The 26521-nt window shown below is 52.8% G+C and overlaps 1 protein-coding gene across 3 annotated transcripts in view; it reads left to right on the forward strand.

Moving 5' to 3' along the window:
- Positions 1-26521, forward strand: part of ASTN2 (astrotactin 2) — a 365413-nt gene that overhangs the window by 191135 nt on the left and 147757 nt on the right. Inside the window, exons 11-13 of one of the 3 annotated variants that reach the window (XM_072883508.1) lie at positions 7669-7819; positions 20099-20265; positions 22267-22455. In XM_072883508.1, the coding sequence (XP_072739609.1) occupies positions 7669-7819; positions 20099-20265; positions 22267-22455 (507 nt within the window). Of the gene's footprint in view, positions 1-7668; positions 7820-10134; positions 10151-20098; positions 20266-22266; positions 22456-26521 lie in introns of those variants that run through there. The other 2 variants (XM_072883509.1, XM_072883511.1) reach the window with 2 other exon arrangements.

Here is a 26521-nt window from a genome sequence, read left to right on the forward strand (position 1 = left end):
TACCGTACCATCCCATCCCATCCCATCCCATCCCATCCCATCCCATCCCATCCCATCCCATCCCGCATTTTGCTGTTGAGGTGCCTGACACTCAGGAGCATCCTGACCATAGCATCGCTGCACGGGAAATGCAACCTGTTGAATTTGGGATTAATTACGAGCTGTGGTGAAGCAGGCACTGACATGTCTAATTTCCAGCGCACTTACTGACCCTGGGTTCTCGTCCCTATCGAGGCTCGTGCGCCTTTTCTTAAACCTCCTGGTGCCGAGGTTGCCTGGGAGACTGAGCTGGCATTGCCTGCATTTGCCTTTGGCTCGCGTAGGGTTGAAGCGGCAACCACAATGCTTCCCTGAAAGAGGGGAAACAATGCTCAGGATTAAAACTGTCTTGTTTTAGCTGTGGCAGCCTGGTCCTTCGTATGGCAGAGCCGTGCCACCTCTGAGGGTGGGGGATCCACCCGGTGTGATCAGAAAGATCCCTGTCCTCGCCAGCCCCAGCATCCCCGGGATGTGTGCTGCGTGTGATGGGCTTTCTGAGCTCACTTTTATTCTGGTGTTTGTTTTTGCTTTGCTTTGCTGTAATTAAATTTCTGGCCCTTCTGGTTGCCAAGGTGAGCTTCAAAACGCTCTGGCAGAGTGATGGTTTTATTGAATCTCTAGCAAATTATTGAAGCATGGTAGGGAATTTTTCACACTTTCAACCTCAAGGTTTTTGGGAGAGTGTTTTTGCAAGTGTTTATTATAGTATTACCACAAGAAGTGAGACTACCCGGAAAATTTATAGTAAGCAGCTCATCAGCTGTGGTGTGTCAGCGTAGCTCCATTGAAGTGCCTTCTCCAACATCACTCAAGTAAGGATGATTTCTCCCAGTTTAGGACCTGGATGATGGTTTTTCTTGAAACCTCCCAGCACTATTAAAGTCGCTGAAAAGTGTCTGTGGGTGTGCTGGGCAGAAACTTAATTTTTCTCTATAAAATAATAAATCTGCTCCATGCACACACGTCTTCAGGCACCACACTAAGAAACCTGGTTGAAGACGTGGGCTTAAGCGTGCCAAAGTTTCAGACTGTGAAGTCCCTTGGTTAGAAGCTGCCACCACCTCGTCGGGTCCTCCAACGCCGGGGCTGGAGATTAACTTTTCCAGAGCATTCCAGCTTGGTCAACGCATGGATGGACTTGCTCAGGAGATAGCTCATGGCTCAGTGCTGCAGGAGATGGTTGCTGCATTCACTAGAGACGTGGTAAATGGTGTAGTGGGTGCAAGAAGAGGGCTGTAGAGAGAATGGTCTCTTGTTGCAGGCAGAATAAAAAAGAAAAGGGTTGAAATCCTGGAAAAAACATATTCTGTTGTCTTTAAATCGGAGACCACTTTTCTGAGGTGACCATACATTCATCATAATTTGGATGTTTAACTGCGTGGCCCTCTGTACAGAACAGCTGAGCCTGTGGTGCAGTCAAACCCGGCTGGAACTGTACTGTGAGCACGGGAAGTGCTAAAAGTACTAAAAATAATTTTGAAAGCATCTCCTGTTGGACATCCAACAGTGACGAGCACCTTTAATCCTGTTGTTGCCTTGGCGCCCTGTCTTAAGTGCGAAGAAAAGAATACTTAATGTACAGAAGCTGTGAGAATAAACTAATGTTCATGAGATGCTGGGTGTCCTGGGTGGTGAGTCCCCGGGAGGGGAAAGCCCCGGGGGAAGGGATGGCTTTGCCTTTGTAGGCGAGACGGAATGCCACGCGCTGAGAGCAGGGCTGGGGCTGCGGGTGGTGGTGCCTCGGGGTCCCGAGGGGTCTGCCTGCAGCTGGGGTCCCAGCCCCACGTGCTGGTCAAATCCTGACAATTCACTTCTGAATGCTGGGCTTTGCAGATGTAATTTGATGTTTTATCGTTCCTATGTAATGCTTATATAAAAAATTTGATTATCAGCTTTGCAGCGCACCCCCAGCTCGGGTACGTGTGTCGATCAGGCAGGCAGACCCTTCGTGCCCATTTCTGTGATGAATTTTGCTGGGCGTTGTGTGAACACCCTGAGCTCTTCCCAGCCTTAAAATGGCCAAGCGCTGCAGTGCAGGAAGCTGGGGATGAAGGGCTGGGTTAACTTTGCTTCTGCTATGGTCTATAATTCCCACTCCAGTTTGATATTTCAAGCTTGCAGCTGAGAGCACCTACCCTTCCCGGCTCACCATCTTCCACCCAGCATTTGCAATTCATGGCTGGTGAAGAAGTTTCCAGCCCACGTGGCTGCAGACAAACAGAGGCAGAACCATTTGCACAGCAAAAAGGCTCATGCAGGTCCCACTTCCACCAATCCCATTAATATCTTTGAGCTGTTTACTCTGAAACTCAAGGAAGAGTTTGGCAACCTCACTAATGATTCCAGCACTATCCGGATTAGCAGAGGAAGGTGGGGGTTTAGTGGAGGAAAAAGAGGTGTGAGGGAGAAGAGAAAAGGAGCGGGGGAAGACAGGAGTGGAATAGGTAAGAGCACAAGTGATGCTTGGACAGAGCATTTGCTGGGGAGGAAATAACCTACCCGCCACGTGGACGGGGACTTCAGCTGTTGCAGGCCTGGGACTGTGTCTGGGGACTCCTCGGAGGCATTCTCCTCCAGGGCGGGCATCCAGCTCTTCCTGGAAACTGCCCTGGAGGGATGGGTGCTCGGCTTGAGTTTTCGGGGCTGGACGGGTCCATAATGGGGACTAGATGGGAAAGCAGCCGTGGGTCCCACATGAGCATCTATGGGGCAGAGGCTGAGGGTCCCTCTGGGTAGAGCCAGCTCTGGGTGAGATGACCTGATGTGGCAGGGAAGAAGGGTGGAGGGCAGAGGACATCCAGGTTTAACCCCTGGCTGCGCGTAATGGGAAAAGGAAGCAAAGTCTGCACAGGGAGACACCTGTCTGGTGGGCTCTTAGCTGTGAGGAGACCAGCCTTTTCTCGAGCCTCGCAGTACAGCACAAGTTTTGTAGCCAGAGCTGGTCAAAATTGCTCAGGCAAGCAGCTGTCGGGCTGAAAAATGCAGAATCTGGGTGTAAATTGCTCTGTCCTGGTTTGCAAGTGCATCGGCTCTTAAGTTCCCTGTTGAGTGGGGTCTTGTCAATGGAAGTAGGAAGCCGCATGAGGTGCTGGACATGAGGCACCCTGCCTGGGCTGTGCTGGGTGGTTTTGGGTCCCTGCTCTGTACCCGTCCCTCCTTCAGGGTGAAGCTGCGGGTTACACAGCATCATGCCTTTTGCTGCTAGTGGGCCTTGTCTGTAGAAACTCATGAGCCCCAGATCTCCCCTCTGATCCCTCTCCAAACACAGCTCAGGGAGCAGATGGTAGAGCAGCACTGGCTTAGTCCCCAGCTCGCATCCTTTTCTTTGTTTTTCTCAGTGATGGTTAACTTTGTAAGACACCGAAGTCTTTAACCATTAGTAGGCAATAAAAAGGGGCAGCTGAGTTGGATAACACCCACTAATCCCCTTCCAGGATGAGCTGGAGAGAAGAGCCACTGCAAAGCTCAGGAGCTTATTCTGAGATGAGTGCTTTGGAGGCTTTGAGAATTGCATGGTGTTGGTATTTCATGAATAAATAACCTCCAGCGATATTTGTCACTGAATCTGCCTCATTAATGAGGGCCTGGAACAAAGGGGGAGGATGGAGAAAAGTATTTTCAAGGGAATCGAGACGAGTACGGGCGATGGGAGGTGGCACGGGGCTGGATGAGGATGGGTGCCGTGGTCTGCACCGCAGGAGCTGTGCCCAGCCTGGTGGAGAGCCCTGCTGTTGGTCATCACAGTGACCATTTGTGGCAATAGAAGTTGTTAGAAAAGGGGCTTTTACTGAGGCTGTGTATCATCAGTGGGTCCCAGCAGAGGGGAGTGTATTTCATTTCTAAGTGTATCATTTGGGCATCTGTGTGTGTCTTTGGGAAGCCTGGAGAGTTAGAAAAAGAGCATGTGCATGTGTTCATAGATACATGTGTGCTTGTGGAGAGAATCTGGCACCAGAAATTAGATCACTGGCTCCCAAATGCCCTTTTTGACAGGACCTGGAATCTGCTTCAGGGCGGTGGGGAATTGCCCCGTCCTCCCAGCACACTGGGCGCTGAGCCCTGCCTGGTCCTTGCGGCTTTGGAACCTGGGTCTGGCCAGGGCCACCGGCAGCTTCCCCCAGCTCTCCGGTGTGCTCTGGGCACGGCGTGACCTGCAGAGCCTATCTTCTCCATCCTGCCTTGTCAGAATGGATCCGAGGGTCACCCAGTGAAATTCAATACGGATAGACGGAGAACAAGAGGAAAGAGCTGTTCTTTTGCAGGCAGCTCCTTACTGCAGGGAAAGAGATTCATCCATGAGGGCTGGTCTAATCTGGCATGCCCGGGCGGTGGGGAGGGACGGCTGCCCCGGCGGGCACCGTGCGGTGGTGGCCAGATGCTGCCGTTGCTCCTCGAGTGTCCCCTGCCTTGTCGGCACTGCCCGCTCGCCAGGGCTGGCTCTGGGATCTGGGGGCTGGGGGCTGCGGTCCCATACAGCGGGCAGGGAGGGCCGGGCAGGGGTCACCACGAGAGCCGCGTGGGTGGAAAATCATCTGCTCCATGCCATGTGTTGCCTGTCCCATTGTTGCTGTGGGAGGCAGGTAATTAATTATTGCTCTTCACCCCCTAAAATTAAAAGGAGCCGCTGAGGCTGGCAGTGCCAAAGGCTCGGCAGCGCCTGCCTGCACCGAGCCCGGCTCTGCCAGCCCCTCCGGAGGCAGATGAAAGCAAAGTTTGCCCCCAGCTCACTCCGAGCATCATGTCAGCCCTCTCATCTGCTGACATCCCCCTTGTCAGGGTGCCGCGTTGAAGTGATGCTCCTCTAATCTAACGATGGCCGATGCAGAAGCAATCCGGCTGAGCAGCCTCCCTCCGTCTGCAGGCAGCACCGTCACCCCGCTCCTCTCACAGGTGACATTTGAACACTTCCCTCCAGCTCCTCTTCCCCACCTTCCAGCGAGGTTAATATTTTAATACGTTTAATGCCTCATTCTGGCTCGGCAGCCCTGCCCGTGTTTTGTCAGGGGTCATCCATTACACCAGGTATGATTTTGGAGAGCAACGTTCCCGTTCCTGTCCTCCACCCTCCCGAGGGCAGAAGGTCATTTTGTGCTTCCAGGTTTTAATTAAAAGCGTGATGAGCTGCCCCTGCCAGCCCCAGCCTGGGAGCACGGTGCTGTGTGGGATGAGCCGGCTTCTGCCGACAGCACTCTGGCTCTCCAGAGTTACCCCAGCCGAGGATCTGGCCCCAGGGTCTCCTTTACAGCACCCAGCGCGGCTGTAGCTCCTCACCCTCTCCCTTCGGGGGATGTGGGAGCTGCACGAGGGTCTGGTTGTTTGGTGGCCAAATGGAAAAGCCAGGAGGGAGGATGGGGACACGGTTCTTGCAGTCCACCAATGATGAGAAGCCCCTTGGGAGGACCAGATGGGGCTGAGCTTTCTGGGTGGGTGGTGGAGGAGTTGTCATGGCTTGTGGGTTTTTATTTAAATAATTCTTTCTACATTAATAAACAGCATTTTTGGTTAGTAAATAATATGCCCTTTCTCTCCCCCCATCTTTCCAGCAGAAATACGTGCCCTGCTCTAATATATTCTGCCTTTCTCACTCCCTCACTTTGGAGGAGCTGCAAATTCTGGTGGGAACAGAGTGCTAATAGAAAAGGGCCTCTAAAGATATTTGAAACATGACCAAGAAAGGACAGAGGAAGATTCAGCTCCAAATGTGCTGGAAAATCTAGGAGATGGGCCAAGAGAGGGGGAATATTGGAAGCATGATTGCCAAGAGGGAAAAGTTAATTGGGAAGCATTAATTGGGGTGAAAGCGGGCAGCGCAGACATGAATTTGCTACACGGGGCAGCGATGCAGCCAGAGGCACCACGGTGGGCACAGAGCTACCCCGGTGCTGGGGTAACTCCTCCACCCCGACCCATGGTAGTGGAGAAGCTGCCCTCCACCTCTGTCTGAGCGAGGATGTGCCAATTTACCAGTTCTTGCTGGTTTTATGGTGTTTTCCTTGTTGAAAGTCCCAGCTTCTGGAATCCTGTGATTGCCTGGAAATCTGGAATCTGCAAAATCAATACCGCATAGGGCTTTATTTCTTTGGGTTTGGTCTCTGAGTAGTTTCTAGCCCTCAAGTTTGCAGGGAGAAGCTTGATTACGTCCTAAGGGCTCAGAAAGCAGAAGGCATATTTAGGGGAGGAAAAAAAAACCCAGCCAGTGATTGATTTATTTTTAAAATCTCATCATTTTTATGCCAATCTCATTATACTTTTTTTTTAATGCCTGACTCATGATTTTTTCAAGCGTTTGGTGTTGGCAGGGCTGCGTGCGTGAGTGTGACGGCGTGTGTGCACGCAGGGGCCCTCCGCTGAGAGATAATGCAGTGCCAGTTCAAGACAGCAGCGCTGTGGTGTTCAAGGGCCGCTGAATATTCCTCCACCGCTGTTTCATTGCCAAGCACACGGTTTTCAAATTAACCCCCCCCCAAAAGGGAGACTAGCACTGGGCATTGAGTCATGGTGTGGCTTTTTAGGTGCTGATGGGAGAGCAGGGGAGATGCTAAAGGGGAATAAACCAGCCTGTGACTCCCGGCATTGCCTTGGGGGGTATTTTAAGGTCAGAGGGGTCAGTGTTTATTTGCAGCCTGCTGTGTATAAAGATCTAATAAATAGCCTGTGGAGCTCAAGTCCGTCTCTATCACTGACTTCTTCTGTGACCTTGGGTAAATTGCTTTGTCTCTCTCCTGTCAGGAAGAGGGTGACGGGATCTGTTACCCCAGATGGGTTGCAGGTATTGGTTAATATTTAAAATGTGCCTTGAAGATGAAAAATACCTTGGAGATGCTGAAAGCTCTCGACAAGCATCTGTGTTCCCTTTGCGGGCACCCAGCAGAAAGCAAAGTGCCTGAATACTTTGTCACAGACAAAATCTGCTGCGTGTGCAGCTGGGAGAGGCAGGGCTGGGAGCTTCCCAAGACTTTACATGGCCATTGAATTTGTAGGCATTTATGCTTCTCGCTTGCTTAAGAGAGGGGTGTCACAGTGCAGCCGTGCCGGGCTTTGCAGAACTGTCACGGGCTGGAGCAGCGCAGCAGAGAGCTGTGCCTGCACCCATCACTGCGTCCCCTGCTCCCGGTCCTCCAGCCCCTGGAGCCAAGCACAGGTATGAGCCTCTGCATCCACATCCCAGCAAGCGTGAAGCCAAGTCTCGTATGGCTTCCCAGCTTCAGCAGTGTCCCCAGGTGATAGACGAGGTGTGGGTGCTTGGGGAGGCTTGGCTCAGCTGTGAAACGTTCAGGAGGAGTTTCACCGTTGTGGATTCGCTGTTGTCTAGTGTAGGCTTGGATTCACACACAACTCCAGGCTACTAATAAAGTATCTCTTAGTTGCTAGTTTGCATGAAAATGGTAGATAGTATCTTTGAAACGCCATACCTGGCTGATTTTCATCAAGGATGTCAGAGTTATGCAGCGAATTTATTATATATAGCGTAATCACAAAGCCTTAATTTTCTTGGGAAGCTTCCTTTGACTCTGTTTTGCTAATCAAAATGCCATGATTTTGCCAGAGCAGCTCTCTTTGTGGATTGCCCTGCCCATGCCATGTGCTGCCAGCTCCCTGCCAGCCCTAACGGTGCCTTTTCTCTCCAAGGGAAGAAGCGATGCTGTCCACCTACTTTGAAACCATCAATGACTTGCTCTCCTCCTTTGGGCCGGTCCGAGACTGCTCCCGCAACAACGGTGGCTGTACGCGCAACTTCAAGTGCGTTTCAGATCGGAAGGTGGACTCGACGGGCTGCGTGGTAGGTACCGCGGCTGCTGGCCCCTGGGCCGGTGTCTGCTTTGGGGACAAGCCAGAGGGGGACATTGCCTGCTCCCTCTCCGGGGATGTGGTTGAGGGGATGTGCGTGCTGGTGGTGGACTCCTCCTACCCCTGGGGCCTTCATGGCGAATCATATATGCCTTAAGGACGTCAGGGAAGGAGCCCAGGGGCTCAGATGAGCAAAAGAAAAATGCTTGAGGCTGATGGTCATTTTCCTGCTTGTCAAGAAAGCTCGGGCTGAAAGCAGTCTCACTTTTTCTCCTGCCTTGTGCTTCCTAGCGTGGGAGAAAGATGAAGCATCTCCCCATCCTCTCCCCCTCTGCGCCACTCTGACACCCTCAGAGTTTTGAATTGTTTCTGAATGTGCTCACGTCTGGCCAGACAACCTACTGAGTCCCAGGTTTTGCAATCTCCCCTCCAGAAGACCTCTTCGACACAAGGCCATTAGTTTTGGGCAGAGGCTCTGAATCACTCCCAGCTACCAATGCACAGAGGGGTTTTGCTGTTCTTCCGTGTGGGCTGCAGCAGAGCTCAGCACCTCTCCCGGCTCTAACCCATCTCGCCTTGACAGCAAAGTCGCCACTTCCCTGCATGCGGAGCTCACGCGAGTCTGGTACGACACGCAGAGACACGGGGGCAGAGCCTTGGGAAACTGGGGGAAACCTGGAGCATCCCTTCTCATCTGTCTGTTATGGGAGCCGTCTGCCTGCCAGGCAGCGGGCGGTGACCCCCGAGGGGTTCCAGGGCTCGTCACCCGCGGCCTGCCCTGCAAACACCCACCCGCTGCTCCGAAGCCCCCTGCAACCCCTCTGCCCCATCCCCTCCCCTCCCGCCGTGGGCAGAGCCCCCATCGCCCCGTCTCTCCCATCTTGGCAGAGGAGTTAAGTGTCTCTGTTTATTGAAGATGTTTATAGGTGGCAGCCAGGAAAGGTCAGGCTGGAGCGGTGCTGTCCTGGGGGCAGCGTTTTCATCATCCCCTTCTCCGATTGCTTGTTACGGCCATTTAGCACGACAGCTTGATGTGTCACCCGCAGCGCCCGGTGCCGTCTTCCCCTGCCGCTCCTCTCCCTTTCCTGCTTTCTTTTCCCATTGTTGTTTTCTTTTGTTCCCTTTTCCAGGGAGCAGCTGCCTTTCTCATCTTTTGGGGGGTTTTTGCCGTTTTTTTGGGGTGTAATTTTGCTCTGAAGGCCAGCATGCCTCCTGGACACTGTCAGAAGCAATCAGGGCTCTGATCGCCCCATGCTGCTGGGAAGAGATGCCTCTTTTTAAAAGTCAGGATCTATTAAGATAGAAATTGTCAATAAATTATAGGCCTAGGGCTCGCCACGCCAGCGTGTGGAGAGGCAGAAATTGAAAACTGTGTCACTCAGGGAAAATAACCCCCCCCACTTCTCTAATGCCTAAATGAGGCTTTATGTAAAGAGAACAAACCGCATAAAGCAGGCAGCGGGGGGAGAAAGGAGAAGCAGTGGGAGCTGTTCTCCTGGAGTGCATCCCCTCCCCAAGAGCCATGGGTGAGAGGTGACACACGGGGACTGCGGGAAACCCCGTCCCCCCGCATCACGCTGGGATCCCGGGGCCGTGCATCCCATGGGGACAGGAGACGGCCGCAGAGATGCCCGTCTCTCCTCCCTCTGCTCTTCGCCCTTTTCTCCTGCTGCAGGAGCGCAAGGCTGCTCTGCCCCTTTCCACAGCCCCCGGTCATGGGGTGAAGCCCCCCCTCTCCAGTCCCGGCTGTAGCCTGAGGACAGCAGAGCTGAGCTTCCCAGGGGGAGTCTGGAGACGGCTGCTGCATCCCACCTCCGGTCCACGTCTCTCCCTGCTTCCCATCGGATTGACATCAGGGCACAGTGCCCCGTCCCTCCCGGCTCTCCCAACTCCGTGCAACGTTTTACTCATCACCTGCTTGTAGATCCCCAGCAATGGCAGGGGTGCAAGCAGAGGGCTGGGGGGCACTGCCCCACGTTTCTGACCATGGTCCGTGGCTGTCGATCTGGGGAAAAGCCTAAGAGGTGGGCAGGCAGCGCTGCCCCTGGCCCTGGGCCATGCTTGTGGTGCTGAGTGGGGTCACAAGTGATGGGAGCTGAGTTTCGGAGCGCGCCGTGGCCCCAGCGTGCAACCTTGGGGCACCTTCTGCAGCAGCCCCTGCGCTGGGCGATACGTCCCCTCCTCATCCCGGTCCTGCTCCCGGAATCTGCTGGGTGTGAGCTGGGCTTCCAGTGTGAGCAGGGACGGGGTCATTTGCTGAGAATTTGCAGGGATGTCAGTTAGTTTTAAAGCTGAACTGCCGTGAACTCAATTTGCCAATTTGGTAAGTGCTATGGGCAATATCGGGATGTAATTTAATTAAGCTACCCCCTTTTTATAGAGTTCAGGGAGCATTCACGTACTAATTTTAGCACTCGGTTTGCTTCAGCTTTACTCTGGACACTGTTTCGCAAATCATGACATGTTGTTAATCTTTACCAGTCAACAGTTTATTAATTTGCCGAGGACCACAGAAGTATATAATCAGTGGTTCATCAATCAAGGCTAAATCCAACAAATGTTCCAGGCAGGTACTGAGCATAAAATATACATGCAGCCTTGTAAGCAATTAATACGCAGCAGAGCTGGAGCCTCGCAGCTCAACCAGGGAACAGCACAAATCTCAAAGATTTCTTATTCCTTTTATATATAATCATCATCTGTTACCAGTTCCTTCATGCCCTTAATACAGCTTCCAGTAATTCTGCGAGCACTGGGGATGCATTTATCTTTGGGCTTTTTAGCGGTGTGGGCTCTGCCATTACCTAATTGTTTGGCCTTAAAAGGACTTGGTTGAAATGTCGAGGGCAGTCGCTTGCAGCTCGTGGTGGAGTCTCTCTGAGGGTGGTCTCCTTGGGCTTACGAAGGAGAAAAGAGGATGTCCCTTTGCTTAGTGAAAACCCTGCATGTGAGGTGTCCCTTGGAAGACGCCAAAGGCTCTGCAGTGGGGTCCCCACCCGGAGGGGTGACAGCTCCCCAGCTTCCATCCCACGCTTCCCACAGGGCCCTCTTCCCCCTCTTTTCATGGCTTTTCTGTTACTTTTACCTGTACCCAGTAGATGGCATTAGTGCATAAAGGTTTTCTGGAGTTCTTTTCTTATCGGAGGCTTTTTTTGTTCAGGTAGTTTTAAGAAGTATGAGCCGTAACCTTGCTAAGACCTTGGCATTGCTAATGGAGCCTTGCCTTTGAGCTCTATCTTGCAACATAACAAAAGAACCCCCAAGTTCTAGAAAACCTGTTTCTGTGCTGCTTTTCCTTGTTGCACCCCAGAATTGCTGTCTGGTCTGGGGAAGCCACAGGCATTTTCCAAGAAAACAAAACCCCAGCAAGCTCTAAATCTGGTGGCTCTGCACCTTGAGTCTAGTGTACGTTTCATACCATCTTGCAGGGATCACAGCAAACGAGGAGAAACTGTGTTGGAGGAATAAGTCAGATTATTGCCGTACAGGAATATATATCACTGATCCCTTCTACCAGCACGGTGGTAGCTGCTCAGCCAGGAGGGAGGATGCTGCAGAAGGGAAAGTGGTTGACCCTCATGTGTCGGTGATTTATAATTTGAGATTAAAACCTGTGAATTGGCCCTGAGGGACTGAAGGAAACACCTGTAACGTGGCTTAAATTGAGGTTTCCCAACCTATCTCAGCTTGGCTTTGCTCACTGATGCCAGTCCTCTCATCTGCCTGGGGAGAAGTGGGGGGCGTCACTCGTATCTGCTGCCTCACAACTGTGCCTGTTTGGGAGCCCTGGCGAGGCAGGATTCCAGCCCCAGGGGAATAAGAGGAGTGAGGTTTTTTTCCCAAGGAAAGTGAGCTTTGATCTTAGCATGTGAGCTGGGCAAGGAGGTGGATGGTGCCCCTCCAGTGCATGCTGGGCATGCTCGGCATCGCTGCGGCGGGAGGCAGCGGCAGGTACAGGCATGCAGTGAAGGTATGTGTCTGAGCCCTGTGGTGCCTCTCGGGATGGGGTCTCATCACTGTGAGGACCTCCTGGAGGTGCAGGAGGGCATGAGCTGCCCAGCTGGTGGTGAGGAAGGCAGCTTGGGGTCCCACGCTGAGGTAGCAGCAGAATTAGGCCCCTTGTTTCTCTGCTGCATTTCCCTTTTCTGCAGTGGCACAGCTGCAGGTGGGTGCAGGTGGTGTGGTCTGATGGTTCTGCAACATCTGTGATGCCTGCAGATGTTGGTGAGTTAGTCCTTTAAGTCAGAAGAGAGTGACTTGTGCCATGAAGGCCAAAGATGTTGCACAGGTGGATGTGGAAGGGCTCAGAGCATGGCTGTGGAGCCGTCCCATCTTGGGAGAGGTGTTGGCAAGAGGTAGGAGAGCCCACCGAGCCCAGGCAGCGGGTGCTGCTGTTCTGCACAGATACGAAATCCTGCTGATCATCACCATCTCCCTGCTCACTGACTGGGGTTCCTCTAGCACAGATTTATTTCTAATTTGAGCGAGAAAAAAAGTATATTTTGGCTCCAAGCATGATGTGAGCTGTTCCTCTTCCCAGGCAGGGGGTCAGCCCATCAGGCAGGAGGGAGTTTGTCTGGCTCAGCAGTATGCAGAAGGGAGAGCATCTACTGCAGAGTCTTTTAATGAAGTTGTGGCCCATGGTGACACCGGTGCAGTGTCGGTCCCAGCCTCTTTAGACAGAGAAGGAAGAGAAATTTGGCATGGTCCACACAGGCGTATAAGCCTTAGCGCAGCCTGTCTGGAGCTAATCCTTCTCTTTTGCTCTCTTCCACATCAAGACGATGGGCTGTTCCTTAGCCGCTGCAAAGCGGGGCAGCAAAACAGCTTAATTAAAGAGTGTAACCGTTTCAGGGAGAAATGGGATTAGAAATGAAGGAACAGGGCAGTGGCTACCATGTCGGTCTCCTCCTTCCAGCACAAGTCACCCAAGGGTGGCTTGGGGACCAACGTGGGTGTGGAGGTGCTTCGAAACGAAGTGGATGATGCTGAGAACTGATATTCTTGGGGAGAAATGGGGTGTTTGGGAGTTTCAACCCAAACCAAAATGCTGTGCAGAAATTGCCCACATATGTGAAAACTCCAAAATATTTTGGTTCAAAACATCTCCTTTCTGAGAAGGAGGGAGGAAATGTTTAATTCCAACATCATCATCTGGAGTTTTGTTATATATTGCATTATCCCAGTGTACAGCCTGAAATAAAAACAAAATTAGGTGGTGGAAACCAAAACATTTCAACCTTGTCAAAATTAAATGCTCTCCTAATTTCCCAATGAATTTTGAGGTGTAATTGATGGAATCCCACAAAGCACTTAAGCTTCATCAAATCTGCATTTTTCTGACAGACAATTGTTCATTGAAAAATAAAAACTCATCTGTCCCTGCCTTACGAGGCACCTCACTAATTATGTTAGAGATGCACATGCAAGGGAGAGAGATGGGGAGGAAACAATTCTCTTATAATCCCTTTAAAGCTTAGCTGGCTCCTTGAAGCAGAAGATGACTCCTTATGGTTGGGAGCAGAAGTCCCCTGAGCTCAATAGCAAGCCCCCTCCCAAGAAGCCTGTGGTTTCAGATTTATCTCGTTAAGCCCGGTAACTACCTGTGATGAAAATGGGATTTGAGGAAGAGAGAGAAGCAAAGGATGGCAAAAGCCGCTGGGGCCGGTAGGTGGCTGTGGCAGGGAGCAGAGGGGCAGGTGGGGAGCCCGCTGCCCGCCTGCCTTTGCTTTCAGTGTTGCAGAAGGGGTTTGCACCATGTTGGCAAGCGGTGGCCAAATTTAAAAGCAAGTAGAATAGCTCAGGAAGCACCGAGGTGAGCTGGAGGTCTCTGCCTGCACTGGAAGAAGTAGTTTGGGTGATAAAAGCCCCATTTTCTCCAGCATTGGCTTTTTCAGTGGTGTTCCTCGGAGAGCTTGGCTGGCACCAGCCCTTGCCCCTCTGCTCCCCAGCAGACTGGGATGCTTCGGGTGTTGTGGTCACAGCTGGGTTGGGTCTCTGGGTTTGGTTTGGGCCATAGGATTTGGCATGTAGTGTTGTGTCTGGGCTGTACCCTGGATGTCAGGTGGGGCAGGAGTTGAATTTCTGGTCTCCCAAAGGTTTTTGGAGGTGCCAGCCTCCACTGTGGCGAGGAAGGGGGAATGCCCTGATGGGCAGGAGACGCCAGTGTACCCCAAAATGGGCTGTTGGTGATTCCTGGAAGGAAAGCAGCTGGAGGGTTTCCACTAGCTTGATTTCCTTGCTCCAGGAGCTCTGAGCACTTATTTCTATGTACGTAGCATCCCGCCAGCTGCTTGAAACAAGTCCATCCCACTTTGAGTTGAGAAGCAAAAAATACACGTAGTGACTTGCCCGAGAGGGTCCACTCGAGAGCTGTGCAGTGGCCGGACGCGAGGCGATGCGATGCTGCCTCGTTGCACGGAGCTTCGGTTCCTCCATGGAGCCCCCAGCCCACTGTCACGGGGGGACTGAGCCGAGGGGCGTGAGCTATCACTGCGTGTGCTCGGGAGCCTGGAAGACAGATGGGTTTGATTTTCTGAGGCTAAAATAATGATTGATGATCTTGAAAGGGAAAAAGAAGCAGGGGGAAAGGAGGGAGCGGAAAAAGAGTGGGAAGATAATGACTGTTATTTCAGAAAACAGTTGTAATGTTTCCCTCTGGGAAGGATGCTCCCTCGCAGCAGGGTGCCAGGGAGGGTTCTGCTGCGGCCGGGGTGCTGGTGGTGAGGACATCGCTGCCCCGAGGAGGCGAGGCAGGGGTGGCCCTGGAGAGAGACTGCCTGGAGCCGACGGGCATTTTAGCGACCAGCTTTTTGGCCCGTTTTACCAAAATATTAGGACAGGAGGGATAAATGTCACCTGTAGAGACTGGGCTGTGTACAGCTGGACTCTGGTTCTGCTGCTGCTGAGGAGTGTTGCTTGCCCAGGACCTTCTGGGCTGAGAAAGTGAAGGCAGAGTAAGCCGAATTTGTCAAAAAAAAAAAAAAAAAAAAAAAGGATACAGAGGAGTTTACTGCATTTGTATAATTTCTGAGCTCCAACAAGCGAATAAAATACATGCCAGTGCATAGTTTGGAGCTCAGTAAAATGTTGGCACTTGCTTGTACCTCAGCAGTGCCTCAGATTAATATTTTTGTCTCACGTTGAAGAGGTTCCTTGGCGAGGAGCGAGAATGCCTCTAAGCGAAGGGGGGTTATCAGGGCCTTTGGTCGTTGCACTCGATGCATCTGCAGCACGGAGCCGCCGGCACATTTTGCAGCCTGAGGCCGGCAGTGCTGGGGCTGCAGCTGGAGGAGCTGCACTGGGCAGGATCACGGGGCTGGGGTCCTGGGTCTCGCCTCCAGACGCATCCAGACATGGGGGTGTGGGACCCGGAGTGGCACTGGGAGCAGGGGTTTGGTGGCAGCTTCCCTGTGCCGCTTCAAAGAGCCGGGGAGGAGCCAGGCTCATCTGCGCCCAGACCATCACTTCTGACACCCCAGCGTGGGAGAATTCTGGGCTTTTATCTCTGACAAAAAGGCTGCTATTGTTGAGAAAACAGAGCGGAATAATAAAAAAGGCAGTTTACTCTCTACAGAAATGCTTTATTAAATATTTTCTTTTTAAAACTTAATAATGGAAGAGAGGAGCTGAGCTGAGCAACGCTGGCAGGCAGCTCAGATGGAGAGCTGGTGTCCTCTCGTCTGGGGGATCCGTGTCAGTAATGAGACTTGGATGTTATTTCCAGTGACCCCCTCACCCCTCTTACTGCTAATGAGCTTTGTAAACGAGAAAGGGGAAAAAATAAAGGGTCCTTTGCTCACTAACGCAAACAGAGACTTGTCCAGATAGTTCTTTCCCTAAGACACAATCTTGTACGGGTTTCAGCGGATGCTTGCTTGCTTTCCCTCGAAGACGATCCTCCTTCCATCACGTTTGCTCTGGCCATGCCGAGGTCGGTGGCGGTGGGCGGAGGAGCTGTGCCGAGTCCCGGTGGCAGGAGGCCATGCGGTGTCATGCGCTGTGCTGGGCATGCCGATGCACTCCAAACCGTGGCCCCGTGCACCGGCAAGGCTGGCTCTGGCGGCCTCCCGGGGGTGGCAGCGGGCATGTGGCAGCAGGTTCTGCCACTCTGTGTCACCTTAGAGATGTCATTTGAAAGGGAAAAAAGCCCGTTTCTCCAAAACCAGATAAAAATAGGACTTTCTTATTCAGCATATCCATTCCCAATGCATACTTGGAGTCCGTTTGCAATCACAAAAATAGGCTGCTTGGGTGCTCTGCCCGGCGCGGCTGGGAGGGGATGAGCCGGTGCCTGGCTGTGCTATCAGCCAAACCCCGCCAAGCTGCCGGTGGTTCCTCCTTCGCAAACCTATCGGCAGCAGCAGGGTCGGGGCGTTGTAGCTGTGGGTCACATTTAGCCTGCAGGATCTGTATTATCAGTGCTAATGCAGAAGAAGATAAGAAAGTAAGTTTTCTTTTCAATCCCAAGAGCAATTTTCAGGGCTGGCTGTCATCACAGGGAAACCAATTCACTCCTGCGTAGACAGAGTGGATTTGCAAGGGAGTGGAATTACATTTGTATGGTAACGGCTTCTCCCTGGCTTTTTGGAGCAGACCACGAGCTGGAGTCTCCACCTACCTCCCTTTTCCTCTCCATAGCATGCATTAAGTAGCAAACCCTCTTCCCAAGCTGTGAGATATTTTTCCTTGTCAGATCCATGGATGAAGGATGGTCTGGGAGTTTGAAGCGAGTTCCTGAGCAGTGCGGGTCTAACATGGCAAACCAAAACCAGCTCTTTCTTTTGAATAGCTGACTAACTAGGATCCCTTTGCCTCCCTGGCTAAATGGATCCATCCCATATCTGGACGAGGGTTGCACAGAGGTGGCTGGCCGGGGGCTGGGGCACCATGTCTCGCCAGGTTTCCTCCCATCGGGGAGGGACGTGTCACCCGTGATCGCCTAGACAGAGTTATTGGCTGAGTTGCTTATTGATTTTCTAATCATTTTCCGACACAGGCCCCCATCCTGTGTCACTGCCAAGGCAGATCGCAAATTGAACTGCAGCTGAATTGATGGGGGATTGATTAAAACTCACCGTAATTATTGGTTCTCTGCTGCCCGAGCCAGACAAATCAATGTCAGCAATAACAGATCTGGTCCTTTATAAAAGCCCAGCAAATGCAGAGCGAGTGCCGGTTTTGTGAGTCCACCCGGGAGCCCAGACCGACCCTTCAGCACAGCCTGGGGAGTCGGGATTAGCATGAGCCGGCTTTTTTCCGGGTCACTTCTGACTACTGTGGGCAAGAACATATTGCACCCAAATGGGCTTTAGTTTTAGCCCTGCTCTGATCTATTCGTGGGATATCCCGATTGCAAATCCTCTGCTCCAGGGGTAGGGAGGTCTGTAGTAAAGTTTTATTGTGCCAAGTAGGTGCCCCATCCACCTATTTATCCCTGCAAAAGCCTCCGCGTAGGCGGCTGGCAGTGCCTCTCCTGCTGCGTGCCTGTTCGTTTTGCTGGCTGGCACTAATTACAGAGCTTGCCGGTTCCCCTGGCTCACTGTCCCTGGCACCTTCGTCATCCCTGGCATCTTTGTCATCCCCAGCCCCACCAAACAGGGACACCTCCCGCGTTAGTGTGTGAGCTACCAAAGCTTTCTGTCCCTGGAAAGCTTCTTGCTGCAACGCTACAGCTGGCTGGAGAGCCGGCTCCGCGTGAGCCGGGGATGGGTGCGGAGGGGAGGGGTGCTTTCTTTTGCAAATTTTGTGCCGAACTATTTGCCTGCCATAATTAATGCGTATTAGGATGCATAATTACAAACAGAAAGGAAACACGCTTTGTGGTGATTAAAAGCTGAACTGGAGGAATATCCCAAGGGTGACCTCGAGCAGAGTGGGGCTAAGGGACGGAGGGCTTCAGTGACCTGCTAACCCAGTCCTGGGGAAAGAGCCATCATCTTCCTCTGCGGGCTGGGGAAGATGCTGAGCTCAGCACACGGATCAGTGCCAGGGCAAGAGTCCCAAGTGACAGCTCAAGAAAAGCCGTGACTGATCCCCTGGCTGTGATCCTGTAGCTTCTGCTGACTTAAGGTTCCATCTGGTTGCCTTCAGCACCCTGAAAAGGTCCCTTGGGAGCTCCAGAGGGGATTTGGGCAGAGTCCCAGACCTCCCCATCCCCGTTGGCGTGGGGAGAGCAGCAGAGGCGGATGCAGTGTGTGGAGTGGAAGATGCTGTTTGCAGTCAGCCCTCCGTGTCCTCCGGGGAGATGCGCTTCTGCCAATTTGCAGAGCTCTCATTCTTACAGTGGGGCCAGCAGATGCAGAGGAGACCACAGGAGATAAGTGTTGTACCTGCGGATTCACAAACACACTTATCCTGATCCTGTTTCCCAGGCAGCTCAGCAGTGAAAAGCACAGATTGTTCTAAGTGTCCTCTCCTCCTTCATATTTATTCTGTGTATGTATCTAGAAGGCTTCCTGCTCCCATGTCTTCTGCTGCTTCGTGCCTGGGCAGGGTTACTGTTTCCCAGGGCCCTGCCTGTGCCCTGCCGGCTCTGGAGAGATGGGCAGCGTCCTGTTCCAGAGCCCTTTGCTGCCAACATAGAATCATAGAATGGTTTGGGTTGGAAGGGACCTTCACTAGGTCATCCAGTCCAACCCCCCTGCAAGAGCAGGGACATCTTCAACTAGGTCAGGTTGCTCAGAGCCCCATCCAACCTGACCGTGAATGTTTCCAGGGATGGGACATCTACCACCTCTCTGGGCAACCTGTGCCAGTGTCTCACCACCCTCATTGTAAAAAATTTCTTCCTTATATCTAGTCTGAATTGACCCTCTTTTAGTTTAAAATCATCACCACTTGTCCTAACATCCTTTAGCTAGAAAAGCCGTGTGCCTCTCAACCTTCCCACCTTATCCAGTGCCTGCAAGGAAGGTGCTGAGGTTTGCAAGGTCCACCCAAGCTTCAGAGCTGAGGGCACGGGAGCCAGCGAGGTGTCTGAGGGACATCAGGCACGGGGATGCCTGAGACATCGCGGTTGCTGCAGGCGGGGCAGAAGCAGCTTTGATGCTGTAGGGAAGTGGCACAGGGTTTCTAGGAGGTGGAGAGAAACTTCTCATCGCTCGGATGAGGCGAGCCAGGACTCCCTAATGCGTCTTTCTGATGTCCCCTGCGGGCAGTTTGCTTCTTGAGTAGCCAAGAGTGAGCAAGGCTCGGCAGCCCATCTCCCATCGGGACCCTGCCTGTCACAGCGGGCGCAGGGTCCAGGGTCTCCTGAACTTTTATTAATATGTACAGCATTTTGCTCACACAGAAAATTGATTTTCTTTTTTAAGCACAAAGTATAGCGGTTTTATAACCTTTCTTCTGCTTGACAGAGGCCATTTATAACCTGCCTTCATCACTACCTGTACAAGCTCCAGTCTAACTCATCTTCAAGAAATTCCATAATGCATTTTTAATTGCGAGCTGCTCCTAGGCAAGATTTATTTATTTTTTCAAGGACTGGCCTTTTTGTTGTTGTTTGTGTGCGTGTGTGTTTGGCGGAAAGGGATAAATAACGCAAGTGGAATAGAAGAGTGCTTTAATCTGGGTGACAATTTATTGATGGCATTTGCCGCCTGCTGGCTTTTATCTTTTGGGACAAGGAAAGCCAGCTGGGGAACTGAAATTAAAACCCAGAGACAGATCCCCAGCTTGTGTGAATCAGCGTGGTTCCCTCAGCTGTGGAAACCTGTTCTGATGAGCCTGGGCTGCGATCCTGTCCTCCCCCAGTCCTCCCTCCACCGCGGGCCAGTCCTGCCTGCAGCTGCCTCCTCCCGTGGGCCAAGATGCTTTTCTGGGTCGCTCCCAAGCATTGAGATGGTTTTCTGGGTTGGTCCCAGGTGTCGAGATGGTTTTTCTGGGTCACACCGGACTTCTCGGCATCTCAGAGGAACAGGTAACAAATGCAGAGGGTTTCTCCAGCGCGTTACAGAGCAGGTCGTCACGCTTCGCCCCACGCTGGCTTGAGGCTTCATCACTGTGTAATTTTGCTGCCTCAGGGATTTCACCCTTCTCCGGAGGGAGGATGGGGAGTGTGGCCTTTGCAGCAGACCAGGTCCTTGCCCTGTGGTCCTTGACCCTTCCCCAAAGGCTGTGTGAGGTGGTGCAGGACCCCGTCCATCACTCAGGATGAACTCATCTCCTTTAGATGTAGACAGAGTTCAGCAGCACGACGCATGGATCGCTGTGGCTCCAGGGTAGGTGAGGACCCATGGGTGACCTTACTGTGTCCCCTCTCTCGCTGCAGTGCCCTGAGGACCTCCGACCCATGAAGGATGGCACCGGTTGCTACGACTACTCCAAAGGGATCGACTGCTCGGATGGCTTCAATGGCGGCTGTGAGCAGCTCTGTCTCCAGCAGACCCTTCCTCTGCCCCATGACCCCTCGTCCAGCACCATCTTCATGTTCTGTGGGTGAGTCCCCTCCAACGCTCCTGCATCTCCTGCTAGCAGCTAAATAACCCGTGCCCTTTTCCATCCCTTCCAACCCTCCTGTGGCGGCCGTCCCCAAGCTGGCATGCCCAGCAAGGGAGCTGGGCACCCGAGAAAAAAGCTGTTTGCGGAGCCAACTTCCAACAGGGAGCAGAAGCACCTGGTTTGCCTGCAGGCAAAAGCATATGCGAGTGTGAGGAGCAATGTGAGCAGATGCACCTTCCTCCTCTCCCCCACTGTGTGACGGTACAGTTTGATCTGTGACTCACTGTGAGGGGACCCAAATATCATACATTGCGTATTGGAGGGGGAAGGTGGAGGATTTGTTTAAAAAAATACTACTTTTTTTTTCCCCCTCCCCTGTGCCTCTCTTAAAATAGAGTTTCATCCCTGATTTTGGCGGGGATCCTATAATCCTACACAATTTAGTTTTTTCTCTCAGGAAAATCTCCCTGGCTGCAGTATGTTCTAAAAGGAGCTCAGTGATTATCTGGCTTTATGCTGCACAGCTGCAGCCAGCCATCCATCACCCACCCCGTCCCACGCTGGCCCCGGCGCCAGGGCTCTGCAGATTGCATCCCTTGGCTGGTTCACGCTCTTGGGCACACGAGGAGCCTCCTGCACATCCCTGTGGGAAGGATTAGGGTGAAGGAGGGGAAAAGCAGCCCTTTTGGGAAGGAAATGCCCACAACATCCTAACAGTAACTCCACAGAGCATCTGTCGAGTCCCGATGCTGCAGGAGCAGCAGAGACCTCATGCAGCCCCAGCCGCTGGCTGCTCCCCTGGGAAGAAGAGCCCAGGGAGCTCTGCCCCTGTCAGCTTCTCTCTTTTTTTTTTAATCCCTTTTTGCAGGTTTGTTGGGTGTCCCCCCCCACCTTTTTTTATTATTGTTTAGCAGCACAGAGCAGTTGAGTCACGAAGAGAGAGCACGTTGCCTCCGCCATGCCTGCGAAAGGGGTTGGAAATCCTTATAGGCACAAGCAACCTTTGTGGGGAGGGTCTAGAAAATCTTGGGACATTATGTGGTCTCCATCCACACCACACAGGGAATCTGCATTTCAGTCTTCCATCCTCAAGGATAGAGACTGTTTCCTTTTTTTTTTTTTTTTTTTTTAAATCCCTTTTCAAGGCAGAGCTGCACTTCGGGAACAGGCAAGGAAAAGTGTGACAGACGGGTGGGAGTTTCGCTTGCAACAGTAAAATGCGGTAGAGGAATGGGAGAGGGGAGCAAGCCTGGGTGGAGGTTGGATTGATGTTAGCAGAGCGGTGTGGCTACGGGGAGGAAGGGGCAGGCAGGGAACGGAGGTTTCCTTGTCAGCTGGGAGCTGCAATGCTGGGGAAAAGGCCGGAGGAAGGAGGGGAGGCAGGATGAGCACAAATGCAAAAGATGCCACTGATGTCTCCAGTGTCTGTAGTTAAGTCACATCCCTGCTGCCTGCCTCAGTTTCCCTTATTGTCCGTTGAAGATGAGCATGCGCATCTTACCCACAATGTTCTGGAAAGTGGGACCAAAGAGCAAAGGAGCAGCCACGCTGGAGCTGCTTCCTTGCAGGAGGGCACTACTGGGTGGAAAAAGGGCCGGAGCTTGATTTTGCTTTGCTCTTGCCTGGGGAATGTACCTGCACCACAGCAGCGTCAGAGGGCACCGGGCGGTCAGCGATGGTTGAGCAGCAAATGCGGGTGGGCTCAGCTCCGCTCTCCAGCGCGGGCGCAGCTCCCAGGCAGGAGAGCGTGGCTGCAGGCGGACAGGGTCATGCTGCTGCAGGAAGGATGGGTGTTGGGAGCCAGGCGCTCGTTTGCTGGTCGCCCAGCCGAGCCGCTGCAGAGGATGTGGGCTCTGCAACCTCTGCACCTTCCTGGGCAGCTGCTGCAGGTGTTGACAGTGCTCGGCTAGGCTCGGCAGACACTCGTCCCACGGCAGGGCTCGTGGGGTTGCACGCTGTGCACCTGGCCCATCTCATGTAGCTTGTGGTGCTCTGCAGGTGCGTGGAGGAGTACAAGCTGGCCCCAGATGGGAAGTCCTGCCTGATGCTGTCTGACATCTGCGAGGGCCCCAAGTGCCTGAAGTCGGATGCCAAGTTCAATGACACCCTCTTTGGGGAGATGCTTCACGGCTATAACAACAGGAGCCAGCACGTCAACCAAGGGCAGGTGTTCCAGATGACTTTCAGGTATGGCCTGGTTCTGCTCCTAGTTTTGGGAACATCGGGATGGTGAGATGGGACCAAGGTCCATTGGTGCAGAGACAGCATCTCTGACGCATTCACTAGCAGATACCTGGGGGAAGAGGACAACAAGCATCCATGGTTTTCCTACTTGCTCATCAGGCAGCAGCACAGGACCCTCCTGGGCCAGTGATTCTTGGTAGATGAGCGTTTAATTGCCTTTGATGGGCTTTTCTTGGTGGTGTTGCCTCATCTCTTTCTTAATGCTGATGTCTTCTGTCTCTGCAATATCCTGCGACAATGAGTTCGGCCATGAATTGTGTGTAGCGTGACAAGCATTTCCTTTGGCGTGTTACCAACCTATGCGAGCTGGTTTTATTCAGTGCCCCCAGTTATAGTACTGGGAGGAGCCGTGGATATAGCATAATAAGAAGTAAGGTAAATAAGCTGAAGGTAAATACCCCACCAGAGTGCAAGTAGCAGGTAGCTGGGGGTGTTTGCAAGCTGCGTCCTGGGTGTATGGGGAGTGCCGAGGGTCAGATGCGGGTGGGGAGAGCAGGGTTTGAACAGTCCAGGTCTTCACCTTTACGTGCTCACGGAGGAGAGCTTGCTGGTAGTTGCTGAATTCAGGGCTGGAAAATGAGTTGATTTATTTATTTTTCTTCCGTTCTCCTGAACACGGCCACATTTTGATCGTGTGTAAACCAAGGTGGGCCTACGAGTTTCAAAGCAGCAGTGCTGATCTCGGTCAGGAGAGGATCCAGCCCACGTCCCACCCAGACACGACTCCTCCTTGCCCAGCATCTGCCAGTGCACTGAGGGTTTCTTTCCTATTAAGGCACTGAGACCTCATTGCTGCCTCCGATTTTAGCTGGAGTTGTGGGTGCTCATCACTGCTGGCCACGGTGTTTTTCTGGGTGCTTTTTCCCCAGCTGAGTGCAGAGTCTTCCTAGCTATGAATTCACGCTGAACTCTGGCCTTTTGCTCTCTTGATGGCAGATGAATTACGAGCTCCACCAGCACAAAGGCGCTCAGAACGCCGCAGCCAGTGGAGTGCTTGGAGCCAGCAGAGCCGCAGTCTTTGCTGGAAGTGAGAATTGACAGTACACGAAGGCAATTTTCCCAGTGGGTTCCTCTTTGCTTTCTCTCCCTCCCACGTTACAAGTGTCAATGGGTCCATCAGAGCAGAGCTAGGGCTGCAGAGCTGAAATTTTCCATGAGCTGGCAGGTTGAGCAGGTCTGGGGGCTTCAAAAACTCCCCAGGCCCGTTGCTTGGGAATGCCAGACCCGGATGGGCTCCCCCCAAATGAGGTCTAGCCCCAGTTTGTGCCATCAGTCTCTATGCACCAAACCTCCTTTTGCAGAGGCTTTAATTTCCTCTCCAGCTCATCTGTAGCCTGCCCTTTGCTTGCACTGCAAAGCAGGAGGGTTGGAAAGCCATCCTTCCCCTGCCTCAGCTGGGGCTGGGGTCTAAGGGCTGCTTTGTTGCTGCCGGAAAGCAAACACATATCCCATCCTCAGGGCTAAATTCTAGCTGGAAAGCACACAAGGTTGTCTGTGGGTCTGGTTTATCCTGGGCCATGTGGCTTCTCCAAGTCATGCTGTCCGGGAGCATCCCAGGGATGGTGGGTTTGAGCAGTCCCAGGCAGGACCAGGAGCGGTTCCTGCCGGGGCTGCCCTTGGCCTCTTTGCTCTTGGGATAAAACCCCTGTGGGATTGCATCTCCCAGGGATCAGAGCCCAAAGCACTCCCTGGGGCTCATGGCTGACAGGTTTTCAGGTTAAAAAAAAAGGGCTGTTAGCGATCCGTCCTGCTTCCCACGGCTGGCACTGCTCCTGCCGCGCTGTGTGGGTGATGGCTGGGGTGCGTGCGATGGGGGGAAGCTTTTCCCAGTGAGGGTCTGCGTAGCAGGAGCCAGGTCTTCTGCACAACCCTGCCATCGCAAACAGGGTTTTCAGTGCCCAGTGTCGGCTGGGGGACTAGTCCCAGGTCTAACAGCTGTGCGGGGCAGGAGAAAGCAGGTCTGAAACAAGAGCAACCTGCAAAGCCTGCCTGTGTGTTGCAGGCTATAGCGTGTGATGCGCTGGTTCAGCAGAGCTTGGAGCCTGGCAGGAGGCAGCACGTCTTGCTCCAGAAATGTATTCAGCAGCCTGGAAGGTCAGCATGGCTGCCCTTTCCCATTGGAATGTAGCCTGGAGGCTCCAGAAGTGCCGGGCAGTGATGAGAAGGGCTCGCGTCCCCACGCGCAGCGTCCTTCCCCGTGGCCAGGCTGCCCGGTGTGTCGGAGGGTTACGCCATAGAAGCACCATTACATCATCTCCTAACAAGGGAAGAGAAGGAGGTTAATGGAGAAGAAATTATTAACTAAAAGATGTAATTTGCCTCTGATTTTCATAGATATTCAAGAACCTCTCTGAGCATTAAGACACCAGCTGTTAGAGAAGCCCTTAATTTGGTGCATTTGAAACATAGCAGGAAGCTGCCTAATACCAGGGATTAAAAGCCTGTTTCTGCAAAGTAGGAGCAAGAACCTGCTATCAGAACAAGGGGCTGAGTATTTTAGAGGGATTTATAACTGCTGGGATCCTTTAGCTATGCAGATGTGACAGTCCTTTGAATGGTGTCTGCTTCCCATGTCGCCACATCTTCAGTGTCTTTAATAAATAGGATATTCTCAATCTGCCAGGCATGTCAGCGTGGCGTTGGGAAGAAGCCTTTGTGCTGGGAAAAGCCGTCTCTCACACCCTGGCCTGGGCAACACCTATCAGTTACAGAGGTATTTCCATCCTGTTGGGGCTGGGGTGGTCTCTTTGCCACCCATCGGTCTGCAGTGCTGATTAGAGCCTCTGCCCTTCTCTGGTGGCTGTGTGGTCCTCCCGGCCGTGGCCCAGCACAGCACCGGGATGGAGCTGGTTTAGCACCGATGGCTTTATCGTGTCCGGCCAGCTCGAAAGGATGGGGATGTGCAGCGGGTACCTTGAGGACGCAGAGTAAGGATGGCGTTTGACATGAGCATGCGGCACAGCAGGCTGGCAGCGGGAGGGCTGCACAGCTTGAAGGTCCCAGACCTGAGACCAGCCTGCGGTTCTAGTCAGCGCTGGCTCAGATTTTGGTTTTCCTCTTTAACCCACATCATTTTATCCAAGGGAGTCAAGGCAGCACCCAAACACTTTGGTGGCATGACCGAGGAGATGGTAACACCCCAGGGAAGGATGGAGAAAGCAAATACTGGCTGCTGTGACCTGGGATGGGCAGCAGCCAGAACAGTTCATACTGTGTGCACTATACGTGCTCCGAATATACACCAGCACTGGTGCAACTCCTCGTCGTGTTGCACAGAACCTGTCCCAACTCGCACATCCCTTTGTGCTGGTGCCAAGAACCCTCTCCCCATCCATCGGTGATAGCGAAGCCACAACCCAGCAGGATGTGAGCACCACAGCATCCCTGCAGCTCAGCTTGAGCCACCATGAGTTAGGAGCTCTGTGGACAGCTTTTTCCATACTGAGGTGGCTTAATAACCACTAATTATTGCTGTGGTGGTTGGGGTAGTCGGCTGACCTGTTGGACAAGCCAGCGAGCGTCAAGGTTCCTGCTTGGACGAGTGCACCATGTCATTGCTGCTGCTGTTTTATTGCAAGCATTTAAATCAAAGTGCTCCTCTGGTGATGCTTCTTCCGCGCAGTCCCTCTCTGGACCCTTTGGTGAGGGGCAGAGGAGAGGTCTTTGATCACACACCAGAACCCCCCTCGCTCCTTCCACCGTTGAGCCGAAAGCACATTCAGAGCTGCCACCTTCTTCTGGGCATCCCTCTCTTTTTTTAAAAAAAGGTTCTTCTCTTTGGCGAAATGCTGCGCAGTGTTAATAAGTAGATGGGATTGGAGTTGATCTATTCCAGTCACACCTCTCGGTCTAGCCGGGAGGCTCAGTGGTGGATCCAGCTCACTAAAGACTAGATTAGAGCGATTTTCCCCCCATTGCCTCATGGTGGGGCAGAGCCCGAACTCCGCGCCGTCCCCAAATCACCGGGGTATTATTTTCCAAATGGGTTGTTTGTTCATTCCTTATCTGT

The sequence above is a fragment of the Ciconia boyciana genome, chromosome 18 (genome assembly GCF_034638445.1).
Source record: "Ciconia boyciana chromosome 18, ASM3463844v1, whole genome shotgun sequence".
NCBI classification, from domain to species: domain Eukaryota; kingdom Metazoa; phylum Chordata; class Aves; order Ciconiiformes; family Ciconiidae; genus Ciconia; species Ciconia boyciana.